At 46.8% G+C, this 12,842-nt stretch overlaps 1 protein-coding gene across 50 annotated transcripts in view; it reads left to right on the top strand.

Annotated features, from left to right (window-relative positions):
* LOC110485647 (nuclear factor 1 X-type) overlaps positions 1–12,842 on the top strand; it is a 146,499-nt gene that overhangs the window by 130,693 nt on the left and 2,964 nt on the right. For 18 of the 50 annotated variants that reach the window (XM_036940264.2, XM_036940268.2, XM_036940270.2 and 15 more), the window contains 3 exons: positions 5,858–5,986; positions 9,630–9,799; positions 10,425–10,581. In XM_036940264.2, coding sequence (XP_036796159.1) covers positions 5,858–5,986; positions 9,630–9,799; positions 10,425–10,581 — 456 coding nt within the window. The remainder of the gene's footprint in view (positions 1–5,857; positions 5,987–9,629; positions 9,800–10,424; positions 10,582–12,842) is intronic. The other 32 variants (XM_090195680.1, XM_090195678.1, XM_090195691.1 and 29 more) reach the window with 3 other exon arrangements.

Here is a 12,842-nt window from a genome sequence, read left to right as displayed (position 1 = left end):
AGTAGATACATAACATGGGTCTCGTCTCTGTTATTGTAGGGGAAGCCACTGGATGAAATCCTCTGTCAGTTTGTCCCTCTGTGCTCGTATATAGTGGGGCATACACTGAGTCTACAAAACATTAAGAACACCTTCCTAATATTGAGTTGCACCACCACCTTTACCCTCAGCCTCAATTCACTGGGGCATGGACTCTACAAGGTGTCGGAACCTGTCCACAGGGATGTTGGTCCATGTTGACTCCAATGCTTCCCTCAGTTGAGTCAAGTTGGCTGGATGTCCTGTGGGTGGTGGACCATTGATACACACATGAAACTGTTGAGAGTGAAAAACCCAGCAACGTTTCAGTTCTTGACACACTCAAACCAATGCGCCTGGCAACTACTACTATACCCCGTCACAGTAACCGTTGGTGTCAGACGTCACAGTAACCGTTGGTGTCAGACGTCACAGTAACCGTTGGTGTCAGACGTCACAGTAACTGTTGGTGTCAGACATCACAGTAACCATTGGTGGCAGACGTCACAGTAACCGTTGGTGTCAGACGTCACAGTAACCGTTGGTGTCAGACGTCACAGTAACCGTTGGTGTCAGACGTCACAGTAACCGTTGGTGTCAGACGTCACAGTAACCGTTGGTGTCAGACGTCACGGTAACCGCTGGTGTCAGACATCACAGTAACCGTTGTTGTCAGACATCACGGTAACCATTGGTGTCAGACGTCACAGTAACCGTTGGTGTCAGACGTCACAGTAACCGTTGGTGTCAGACGTCACAGTAACCGTTGGTGTCAGACGTCACAGTAACCATTGGGATCAGGCATGGTTCTCCACCTCTCTTCCATGGCTCCAATTAGTCTGACAGCTACAATACACCCGCCCTAGCCCACTAGCCCCCTTGCCTCCTAGCCCCCTAGCCTCCTAGCCCCCTTGCCTCCTAGCCCCCTAGCCCCCTAGTCTCCTAGCCATATAGCCTCCTAGCCCCCTAGCCTCCTATCCCCCTAGCCTCCTATCCCCATTGCCTCCTAGCCTCCTTTCCCCCTAGCCTCCTAGCCCCCTAGCCTCCTAGCCCCCTAGCCACATAGCCTCCTAGACCCCTTGCCTCCTATCCCCATAGCCCCCTAGCCTCCTAGCCCACTTGCATCCTAGCCTCCTAGCCCCCTAGCCTCCTAGCCTTGGTTATAAATGAAACTCACACACACACTATACCCACTAGATCCTAGGCCTGGTTAAAGACATAAATGGTTCACACATATTAGTCACTCCCTCCCTCCCACCTGCTGCAGACTTAACTCTTTCACACCGTTTTGTTTACACGCCCCCACACTGCACTCTCTCTCCATAGACTTTCACACATACCCAGCTGGAACCGGAGGAATTGTGGTTGAATGGGATTTTAAGGATTTTAATGTCAGGACCTCAGAAATAGACCACAAAGTTTGGGAACAAATACTGTCTGTTAGGATTCTAGGATTAATATGAAAATGACTAAAAATAGTATGAAAAGGTCCTGGGTCTGAATGTTAAAGTGAATGTGAGTGTGTCTGCTAATCAGTTAGTGTCTGCTAATCGGTGAGTGTCTGCTAATCGGTGAGTGTCTGCTAATCGGTGAGTGTTTGTGTGTCTGGTAATCAGTGAGTGTCTGCTAATCGGTGAGTGTTTGTGTGTCTGCTAATCAGTGAGTGTTTGTGTGTCTGCTAATCAGTGAGTGTCTGCTAATCGGTGAGTGTTTGTGTGTGTGTGGTAATCAGTGAGTGTCTGCTAATCGGTGAGTGTTTGTGTGTGTGTGGTAATCAGTGAGTGTCTGCTAATCGGTGAGTGTTTGAGTGTGTGTGGTAATCAGTGAGTGTCTGCTAATCGGTGAGTGTTTGAGTGTGTGTGGTAATCAGTGAGTGTCTGCTAATCGGTGAGTGTTTGAGTGTGTGTGGTAATCAGTGAGTGTCTGCTAATCGGTGAGTGTTTGTGTGTGTGTGTGGTAATCAGTGAGTGTCTGCTAATCGGTGAGTGTTTGTGTGTGTGTGTGTGGTAATCAGTGAGTGTCTGCTAATCGGTGAGTGTTTGTGTGTGTGTGTGGTAATCAGTGAGTGTCTGCTAATCGGTGAGTGTTTGTGTGTGTGTGTGTGGTAATCAGTGAGTGTCTGCTAATCGGTGAGTGTTTGTGTGTGTGTGGTAATCAGTGAGAGTCTGCTAATCGGTGAGTGTTTGTGTGTGTGTGGTAATCAGTGAGTGTCTGCTAATCGGTGAGTGTTTGTGTGTGTGTGTGGTAATCAGTGAGTGTCTGCTAATCGGTGAGTGTTTGTGTGTGTGTGGTAATCAGTGAGAGTCTGCTAATCGGTGAGTGTTTGTGTGTGTGTGGTAATCAGTGAGTGTCTGCTAATCGGTGAGTGTTTGTGTGTGTGTGGTAATCAGTGAGTGTCTGCTAATCGGTGAGTGTTTGTGTGCGTGGTAATCAGTGAGTGTCTGCTAATCGGTGAGTGTTTGTGTGTGTGGTAATCAGTGAGTGTCTGCTAATCGGTTAGTGTTTGTGTGTGTGGTAATCAGTGAGTGTCTGCTAATCGGTGAGTGTTTGTGTGTGTGTGGTAATCAGGGAGTGTCTGCTAATCGGTGAGTGTTTGTGTGTGTGTGGTAATCAGTAAGTATCTGCTAATCGGTGAGTGTTTGAGTGTGTGGTAATCAGTGAGTGTCTGTTAATCGATGAGTGTTTGTGGTGATCGGTGAGTGTTTGAATGTTTGTGGTGATCGGTGAGTGTTTGAGTGTTTGGGGTAATCGGTGAGTGTGAGTCTTTGTGGTAATCGGTGAGTGTGTGAGTGTTTGTGGTAATCGGTGAGTGTGAGAGTGTTTGTGGTAAATGATGAGTGTGTGAGTATTTGTGGTGATCAGTGAGTGTTTGTGGTAATCGGTGAGAGTGTGAGTGTTTGTGGTAATCGGTGAGTGTTTGGTAATCGGTGAGTGTGTGAGTGTTTGTGGTAATCGGTGAGTGTGTGAGTGTGTGGTAATCGGTGAGTGTGTGAGTGTTTGTGGTAATCGGTGACTGTGTGAGTGTTTGTGGTAATCAGTGATTGTTTGGTAATCGGTGAGTGTGTGATTGTTTGTGGTAATCGTTGAGTGTGTGAGTGTTTGTGGTGATCGGTGAGTGTGTGAGTGTTTGTGGTAATCGGTGAGGGTGTGAGTGTTTGTGGTAATCGGTAAGTGTGTGAGTGTTTGTGGTGATCGGTGAGTGTTTGTGGTAATCGGTGAGTGTTTGTGGTAATTGGTGAGTGTGTGAGTGTTTGTGGTAATCGGTGAGTGTGAGTGTTTGTGGTGATCGGCGAGTGTTTGTGGTAATCGGTGAGTGTTTGTGGTAATCGGTGGGGGTGTGAGTGTTTGTGGCAATCGGTAAGTGTGTGAGTGTTTGTGGTGATCGGTGGGTGTGTGAGTGTTTGTGATAATCGTTGAGGGTTTGTGGTAATCGGTGTGTGTGTGGTAATCGGTGAGTGTGTGAGTGTTTGTGGTAATCGATGCGCATTTGTGGTAATCGGTGAGTGTGTGTGTGGTAATCGGTGAGTGTTTGTGGTAATCGGTGAGTGTGTGTGTGTTTGTGGTAATCGGTGAGTGTGTTAGTGTTTTTGGTTATTGGTGAGTGTTTGTGGTAATTGGTGAGGGTGTGAGTGTTTGTGGTAATCGGTAAGTGTGTGAGTGTTTGTGGTAATTGGTGAGGGTGTGAGTATTTATGGTAATCGGTGAGTGTGTGAGTGTTTGTTGTGAACGGTGAGTGTGTGAGTGTTTGTGGTAATCGGTGAGTGTTTGTGGTAATCGGTGAGGGTGTGAGTGTTTGTGGTAATCGGTGAGTGTGTGAGTGTTTGTGGTAATCGGTGAGTGTTTGTGGTAATCGGTGAGTGTTTGTGGTAATCGGTGTGTGTGTGTGTGGTAAATGGTGAGTGTGTGTGTGTTTGTGGTGAGCGTTTGTGGTAATCGGTGAGTGTTTGTGGTGATCGGTGAGTGTGTGAGTGTTTGTGGTGATCGGTGAGTGTGTGAGTGTTTGTGGTAATCGGTGAGTGTGTTAGTGTTTTTGGTTATTGGTGAGTGTTTGTGGTAATTGGTGAGGGTGTGAGTGTTTGTGGTAATCGGTAAGTGTGTGAGTGTTTGTGGTAATTGGTGAGGGTGTGAGTATTTATGGTAATCGGTGAGTGTGTGAGTGTTTGTTGTGAACGGTGAGTGTGTGAGTGTTTGTGGTAATCGGTGAGTGTTTGTGGTAATCGGTGAGGGTGTGAGTGTTTGTGGTGATCGGTGAGTGTGTGAGTGTTTGCGGTAATCGGTGTGTGTGTGTGTAGTAAATGGTGAGTGTGTGTGTGTTTGTGGTGAGCGTTTGTGGTGATCGGTGAGTGTGTGAGTGTTTGTGGTGATCGGTGAGTGTGTGAGTGTTTGTGGTAATCGGTGAGTGTGTGAGTGTTTGTGGTAATCGGTAAGTGTGTGAGTGTTTGTGGTAATCGGTGAGTGTGTGTGGGTTTGTGGTAATCGGTGAGGGTTTGTGGTAATCGGTGAGTGTGTGAGGGTTTGTGGTGATCGGTGAGTGTGTGTGGTAATCGGTGAGGGTGTGAGGGTTTGTGGTAATCGGTGAGTGTGTGTGGTAATCGATGAATGTGTGAGTGTGTGAGTGTTTGTGGTAATCAGTGATTGTTTGGTAATCGGTGAGTGTGTGAGTGTTTGTGGTAATCGGTGAGTGTGTGAGTGTTTGTGGTGATCGGTGAGTGTGTGAGTGTTTGTGGTAATCAGTGAGTGTGTTTGGTAATCGGTGAGGGTGTGAGTGTTTGTGGTAATCGGTAAGTGTGTGAGTGTTTGTGGTAATCGGTGAGTGTGTGTGGTAATCGGTGAGTGTGTGTGGTAATCAGTGAGTGTGTGTGGTAATCGGTGAGTGTGTGTGAGTGTTTGTGGTGATCGGTGAGTGTGTGAGTGTTTGTGGTAATCGGTGAGTGTGTGAGTGTTTGTGGTGATCGGTGAGTGTTTGTGGTAATCGGTGAGTGTGTGAGGGTTTGTGGTAATCGGTGAGTGTGTGTGGTAATCGGTGAGTGTGTGAGGGTTGTTGTGTGTGTGTGTATGTGAGTGAGTGTGAGATGAAGATAATGAACCATGTTTACTATCTTATGACATGTCCATCTCAGACATTCCTAGAAAGGAAAAGAAACAAAACGAAAAATACTGCTACATTTTCACAGGTTCCACTCTGACATCACTCACTCTCTCCTTCCTTCACTCACATTCTCCCACGCTTTTCTCGCCTCTCTCCCTCCCTCCCTTCATCCCTCCCTCTCTAACATTCCGTCTGCTTGTCTTTCTCACTGAGCAGCTGCAGGCTCTATACTGTAGTTTATATACAGTGTTTCTATTTTGAAAGGAGCTTCATATAGCTTATGGTAGGCTGTGGAGCTTTGGAAAGAGGAGAATATTCAGCCAATCTTGGAAGACAATGGATGTAGATTTAAAAATGCTTGTAGATTTAATTACTGCCTTGATTCAACCCTACATCAACCCTTCCCCCACCCTGACCACCCCGAAGCCACAACTTCAATTCACCCATTATATTTTTTGAGGGCACTCTTTATACTGAGAATTCTGCAAGTCCTGAGCCCGCCAGGCTGGGATTGGTTAGGAGAATGGCCAATATCCAACAGGACTCATAACAATGCACTGTCATCAGCCAATCAAATTGCTTTAAAACCAATCAATCAAAGAATAAAACATTTCTAATCATGAATTCCCTTTTACATGTTTTGATTTAAGTGTAGCAGCCAGTCCAAAACATTGTACATTAAACCCAACTCCTCTTCTCCCCCATTTTGATATTCTTTTTATATTGATCCCATTTATTTGTTGTTGCCAGGACTGTCCTCGCCTGGTTCTCTTAAGAAGCCGGGGAAGTTTGATTTCAACGCCCTGTCGCCCCAGACGAGGTCCCCCCGCATGACGTTCACACACCACCCGCTGCCCGTGCTGGCAGGAGTGAGACCAGGTGAGCCCCAGCCCCAACCCCTAAAGTCCCTCACCACCCTTATAGAGAAAGAGAGGGAGGGAGAGAGAGAGAGAGAGATGGTTGATAGATGGCGTTCACACACAGCACAATGGCAGGGGTGAGTCCAGGTGAGACCAAGCCCTGCCCCCAGACCCCACCCCCTTATAGATATACAGATCTCTAGACCCCACCCCCTAATAGATATACAGATCTCTAGACCGCACCCCCTTATAGATATACAGATCTCTAGACCCCACCCCCTTATAGATATACAGATCTCCAGACCCCACCCCCTTATAGATACACAGATCTCTAGACCCCACTCCCTTATAGATATACAGATCTCCAGACCCAACCCCCTTATAGATATACAGCTCTCCAGACCCCACCCCCTTATAGATATACAGATCTGTAGACCCCACCCCCTTATAGATATACAGATCTCCAGACCCCACCCCACAGGTCATCATTGAAAGCAGTAGTAGAATTTAACCCACTTTGATCTGAGAACTAGCGATAAGATCCAGAGATCTCTTGACATTTATTACCATGGCCTGCAACAGTTCAGCTCTATCTCTCTCTCTCTCATCACTGTTTTCCACACTCTGTCTCACTCTCTCTCTCGCTTTCTTTATTTTGTGTGTCTTCATGCCAGTAATGTGATCGAGCCAGTTCTGTTTCAAACAGGGCAAACACACACAAGTGTAACGGGCGTACACACACACACACACACACAGACACACTAGTTGTTTCAAACGGCCCGCCTCCTCACCTTATAGAAGAACGTTGTGAGGATAGCAAAATGGTCTCCAGGCCTCCGGTCTGAGAATTCCTCTTCTCCCTCTGAGATATGAGCCTGCCAGCTACTGTAGTCCCTGTTGAGTTTTACTTTCCAATGGAATAAATACATCCCCCACTCCCTCTTTCTGTCTCTCTCTTTTCCTCCATCCCTCTCTCTTCTCTCGCTCTTCTCTCTCTCTTCTCTGAGGATTGGCCTGGTCCGCAGCCAAAGCAGCCCTATCATGTAAAGGTCCTTTGGACTCTTACAGCTCTCCCCTTCACGTTTCACTAGAATAGCTTAAGAATTGTACATTTAGATTGGTATACATTTGATATAGATATGTTATACTTTTCATTTTCATTTCCTAGTATAACAACAGTGAAGGATTGGTTTAAGTATATAGAGCTTGTCCAAGTGCTAGAAGAGCTGTACATTCTATTATTCTATTGACTTTCTGTTACTTGTGTTGCGGGAAGATGTGTCAGACCAGCTTCAGGTATATCTGATTCATAGCTGACCCCTTCTCCCAGTTAGAATGTGTCTACAAACTGCTAAGAGGTTAGTCTGTAATAGAGTTGTAGTGTGAGACTGAGACAGTGTTTAGGCTCCATAGGAGGAGGGGTAGAGGAGGGGGGCTGCTAAGATGGCCGCCGTCCAAATAGAAAGTCCCTCAGAGGCCACACTGCTATAAAGAAACCAATGAAAGGGAGGGAGGGATAAAGAGTGAGGGAGTGAGGGGGATAAAGAGAGACTGGAGAAGGGGTGAGGGAAAGGAGTGAGGGAGAGATTTGATTTACCTTTATTTAACTAGGCAAGTCAGTTAAAAACAAATTCTTATTTTCAATGACGGCCTAGGAACAGTGGGTTAACTGCCTGTTCAGGGGCAGAACGACAGATTTGTACCTTGTCAGCTCGGGGATTTGAACTTGCAACCTTCCGGCTACTAGTCCAACACTCTAACCACTAGGCTACCCTGCCGCCCCAAGAGGGACAGAGAGAGACTGGAGAAGGGGTGAGGGAAAAAGGGGGAGAGGGATAGACTGAGGGAAAGGAGTGAGGGAGAGGCTTGACATCAGTAGCTGGGATGGAGCTATCGGCATAGATGTTGTCTGGGTTAGTTTATTTCCTGTTGGCAGGGCCTGGATGCCAGGTGTGACTGTTGTCTGTTTATTCTGGTAGTCAGTCTGGTCTAGTGAGCCCACTTTCTCTCTCTCACACACACACACACACACACACACGCACACGTACACACACGCGTACACACGTACACACACACGTACACACACACATACACACGTACACACACACAGACACACACATCTCCATACACTGGAGAGATAGAGGGTGACAGACAGACACATTCACAGATGCAAGTCCCCTTGCAGTCTACCAACCAGCTTGCCTGTTTTCAGTGCCAAATCGCCAAGGCCACAGAATCTCAGAAGACACTGTCACACACACACACACACACACACACACACACAATGACTAATGTCTATAAGGGATTTAGCGGTGGGATTTAACTCTCCCAGGCTTCATACTACTGGGCCGAACCACACAGCAATGATAGGCTATGATTGATTACACATTCCCAACAAGCATTACCAACAGGAAAGTGTGTGTGTGTGTGTGTGTGTGTGTGTGTGTGTGTGTGTGTGTGTGTGTGTGTGTGTGTGTGTGTGTGTGTGTGTGTGTGTGTGTGTGTGTGTGTGTGTGTGTGTGTGTGTGTGTGTGTGTGTGTCTCTGACTGTCATGCTTCAGTGTGTGTGTGCGTATGCATGTGTGTGTGCGTAATACGTGTCTGCATTTATGTATGTGTGTGTGTTCAAGCTGTGCTTACTGTAGATATACAGAGAATACAGAAGAGATGTTTTGTATGAACAGGACCAGATGTTGCAGCCTTGGATGATTCTGTTCATTTAGATACACAAGTAGCATTAGACTCCCTGTAGTACAAACCACAGGGGGAAATCATGTGACGTCCACTCTCTAACTCTCTCTAATCACCACACTGATAAACACACTAATAAATCACACGCATTTACATCTATAATAAACCCCTGGAGAAAAGCATGTGATGTCCACTCTCTAACGCTCTGAAATTACCACACTGATAAACCAATCTGCCATCAGATGAATTAACAGATGTATTCAACCCAGTAAGGATTCAGTCTAGTGTGTTGGATTACATCAATTACTCCCTTCAGTCTAGTGTGTTGGATTACATCAATTACTCCCTTCAGTCTAGTGTGTTGGATTACATCAATTACTCCCTTCAGTCTAGTGTGTTGGATTACATCAATTACTCCCTTCAGTCTAGTGTGTTGGATTACATCAGTTACTCCCTTCAGTCTAATGTGTTGGATTACATCAGTTATTCTATTCAGTCTAATGTGTTGGATTACATTAATTACTCCCTTCAGTCTAGTGTGTTGGATTACATCAGTTATTCTATTCAGTCTAGTGTGTTGGATTACATCAGTTATTCTATTCAGTCTAATGTGTTGGATTACATCAGTTATTCTATTCAGTCTAATGTGTTGGATTACATCAGTTATTATATTCAGTCTAATGTGTTGGATTACATCAATTATTCTATTCAGTCTAATGTGTTGGATTACATCAGTTATTCTATTCAGTCTAATGTGTTGGATTACATCAGTTATTCTATTCAGTCTAATGTGTTGGATTACATCAGTTATTCTATTCTGTCTAGTTTGTGTCACTGTTGTGTTTCTTGTCTTCTCTGAATGTGTTATATGAATTGTGTCTGGAGTGGGATTACATGGACCCAACTAACTCTCCTCCCTCTGTCCCTTCTCACGCTCTCACTCTTCCCCCTCTCCTCCCCCTCTCTCTCAGGGAGTCCCCGTGCCTCAGCGTCAGCTCTCCACTTCCCCTCCTCCTCCATCATCCAGCAGTCCAGTCCCTACTTCACTCACCCCACCATCCGCTACCACCACCACCAGGACCCGCTCAAGGAGTTTGTCCAATTCGTCTGCGCCGACGGCTCGGGGCAGTCCGGGGGACAGGTGAGAGGTCAGGGAGGGTTGGAGGGGACATGGGACACACACAGACTGTTAGGGTTTCACGCCACACAAACGGACTAAGACCCTTGCACTTCCACACGATCCGTTGTACTGGATTGACTCCCTATAGAAAAACGCTGGAATATTCAGCCATGTTATCTTGCTGCTCTTCTGGGATTCTACCTTCTTATGGTCCACAATCTCAGATCCCAGATGTATATTTTTCCCTCCCTTTTTAAGTTCTGTATGTCCCAGTCTAACTCCCACATTCTGTCTGTCTTCCTGCTCTAGTGTCCTCCAGTATTTATTTCCATTGTCGTCATGGTTTCTGTGTGTTTGTGTGAGACTGACTGGTGGCTAGCTGGTGCTTCCATCAGCCGTATGTGTGTGTCCCTGTCCTGGGTGGTGTGTGTGCTGAGTGCTCACCCTGTCCTGGGTGGTGTGTGTGCTGAGTGCTCACCCTGTCCTGGGTGGTGTGTGTGCTGAGTGCTCACCCTGTCCTGGGTGGTGTGTGTGCTGAGTGCTCACCCTGTCCTGGGTGGTGTGTGTGCTGAGTGCTCACCCTGTCCTGGGTGGTGTGTGTGCTGAGTGCTCACCCTGTCCTGTGTGGTGTCTGCTGTCTCTGCAGCCTAACGGAGGTGGTCACAGCCAGAGCAAAATGCCAGGCTCCTTCCTGCTGCCCCCGCCGCCCCCAGTGGCGCGCCCCGTGCCCCTCCCCATGCCCGATTCTAAACCAATCAACACACCCCCCGACGGCGGCGGACTCAGCTCGCCCGCATCTCCGTGTAAGTGACCCCCCCCGCTCTCGCCCTCACCTCCAACCACTTCGCCCCTCAGACCCCCTGAGATATCTAGAGATATCAAATCCTAAATCAAAATGAGTACATGTAGGTTAACTCTAGGTAGAGAAACCCCACTCCCCAACCAAGGGTAGTTGGTTAGAGTCCCAAACCCAGTCACCACCTCCTCACTCCTGACCAGAGGAGGCTGGTGGGAGGAGTTAAAGGAATTAATTAATGGAACAGAGCCAAAACACTGTTGATTCCATCCTTCCATCCTCCTCCAACCAGCCTCCTCGGATCCTGAGCGCCCTGCAGTCCTCACTGTCCCCTCCCTGGAGCAGTCCTCACTGTCATCTCCCTGGAGCAGTCCTCACTGTCACCTCCCTGGAGCAGTCCTCACTGTCCCCTCCCTGAGCAGTCCTCACTGTCCCCTCCCTGAGCAGTCCTCACTGTCCCCTCCCTGAGCAGTACTCTATCCACTCCTGTAGAGCAGACTGCCACGCCTATGCCATAGATCCCTATCAATCTCTCTCTCTTGCTCTCTCTATTCCAACCTAACTTTCCTATTTCTTTCTCTCAGTTCCTCTCTCTTTTCCTCTCTCTCTCTCTCTCTCTCTCTCTCTCTGTGTTTCCTGCTAGCACCACAGGAGGCAGTGTAGCTAGGTTTTCTCCCTTCTTCTGGTTGAAGTGTTTGTAGTGGGGGGGGACCAGTGCCCTGTATTCTGTCCTATAGAGTAGGTCCTAGTGTCTGGCTAACTGCTATCCTTTCAACCCAGACTATGCATGGTCTGTCTATGACAACAGAAGACTAAATTGACCCCTCTCTCATTTCTTGTTTTTCTTTGCTTAATTTGATATACTCATTTATTTCCTTTCTTTTTTCCTTTCATTCTTGTTTTTCTTTGTTAAGGGAACAAAATTAGGGCAGTTGGCGTGGACTCCATAAAACATCACGATGCCCCACTTTACCCATGATGCCCCACTTTACCCACAATTCCCTTGCTTCCTTCCTTCCACATTATATCTCACAACAATAAAAGAAAAAAAGAAAAACAACTTGAAAATCACATACATAAACAATAAATATCAATCATCATTAAACATATACCGCTAGGTCTAATTAGGGAAATGGGGGGAGAAAGGAGTGTCGCTCGTGGGGGTGTGCATGCTTTACCTCCGTTGGCTGGCTGGCTTGGTTCCTCTAGGCAGGCAGGGCGAGGTGCGTTGAGAGTCGGGCCGCGGGAGAGGCACACCGAGAGAGAGGGGGCACTGGACGGAGCTGCTTTGGTCACTTCCTGTTATTTTTCTTTGTCTCTTTCGTCGTCCTGTCCTTCCTACTTTCCCACCCCATTTTTATAGTTTATCGCCTATCTGTATCACTTTATTTATATAATATACTTTTATATAAATAAATCTACACCTCTTCTCTCCCTCCTCCACCTCCTTGTCTTTATTTATCTTATTCATTTTGTTCCCAGTTTTCACCACACACACACACACACATACACACACACACACACATGAATTCCCACAAACTACTCCAACCTCCCCCTCACTCCGCCCTCACTCGGTCAGAATGGCAGTGTCATTCAGCTGCCTATCATTGGAGTCCAGTAAGCACAACAACTGCCCTACATTTGGACCCCTTCTCTGGTCTTGAGTACCTTCACCAGAGTAACATGAGCTCCTTATCAACAGAATGGAGCATTGGCCAGCACACAAATTATGATTATTTCCTATTGGTTCTCCTCCATAGAGTTTATTCCCTATTGGTTCCCCTCCATAGAGCTTATTCTCTATTGGTTTTCCCCTATAGAGCTTATTTCCTATTGGTTCCACCCATAGAGCTTATTTCTTATTGGTTCCCCCATAGAGCTTATTTCCTATTGGTTCCCCCTATAGATCCAGACACAGGGCCCTGGGCTGCAAGGTGTATCTGGGACTAACAGGAGGAGGAGGCTCAGCCCAGTTTACTTCACTTCCCCACAGTAACTAACCCTCATAAAGAGCTCCCATCTATCCCTGTCTGACCCTCATAAAGAGCTCCCATCTATCCCTGTCTGACCCTCATAAAGGGCTTCCATTTTTCCCAGTCTATCTATCTAGGAGACTTTGGGACTACAGTTTATATGCAGTATTATCAATGATCAAGACTGATCAATTATCAGTATAGTCTTATGAATTCTAGCTCATTCTAAACATCATTTCCCAGAATCCAGTAATAACACAGTAACATGCACATATTGTACAATTGTGTGTGTGCG

This window comes from Oncorhynchus mykiss, chromosome 13 (genome assembly GCF_057628025.1).
Source record: "Oncorhynchus mykiss isolate SJ-2025 chromosome 13, ASM5762802v1, whole genome shotgun sequence".
Taxonomy (NCBI): Eukaryota; Metazoa; Chordata; class Actinopteri; order Salmoniformes; family Salmonidae; genus Oncorhynchus; species Oncorhynchus mykiss.
This window is presented reverse-complemented; position numbering and strand designations above follow the sequence as displayed.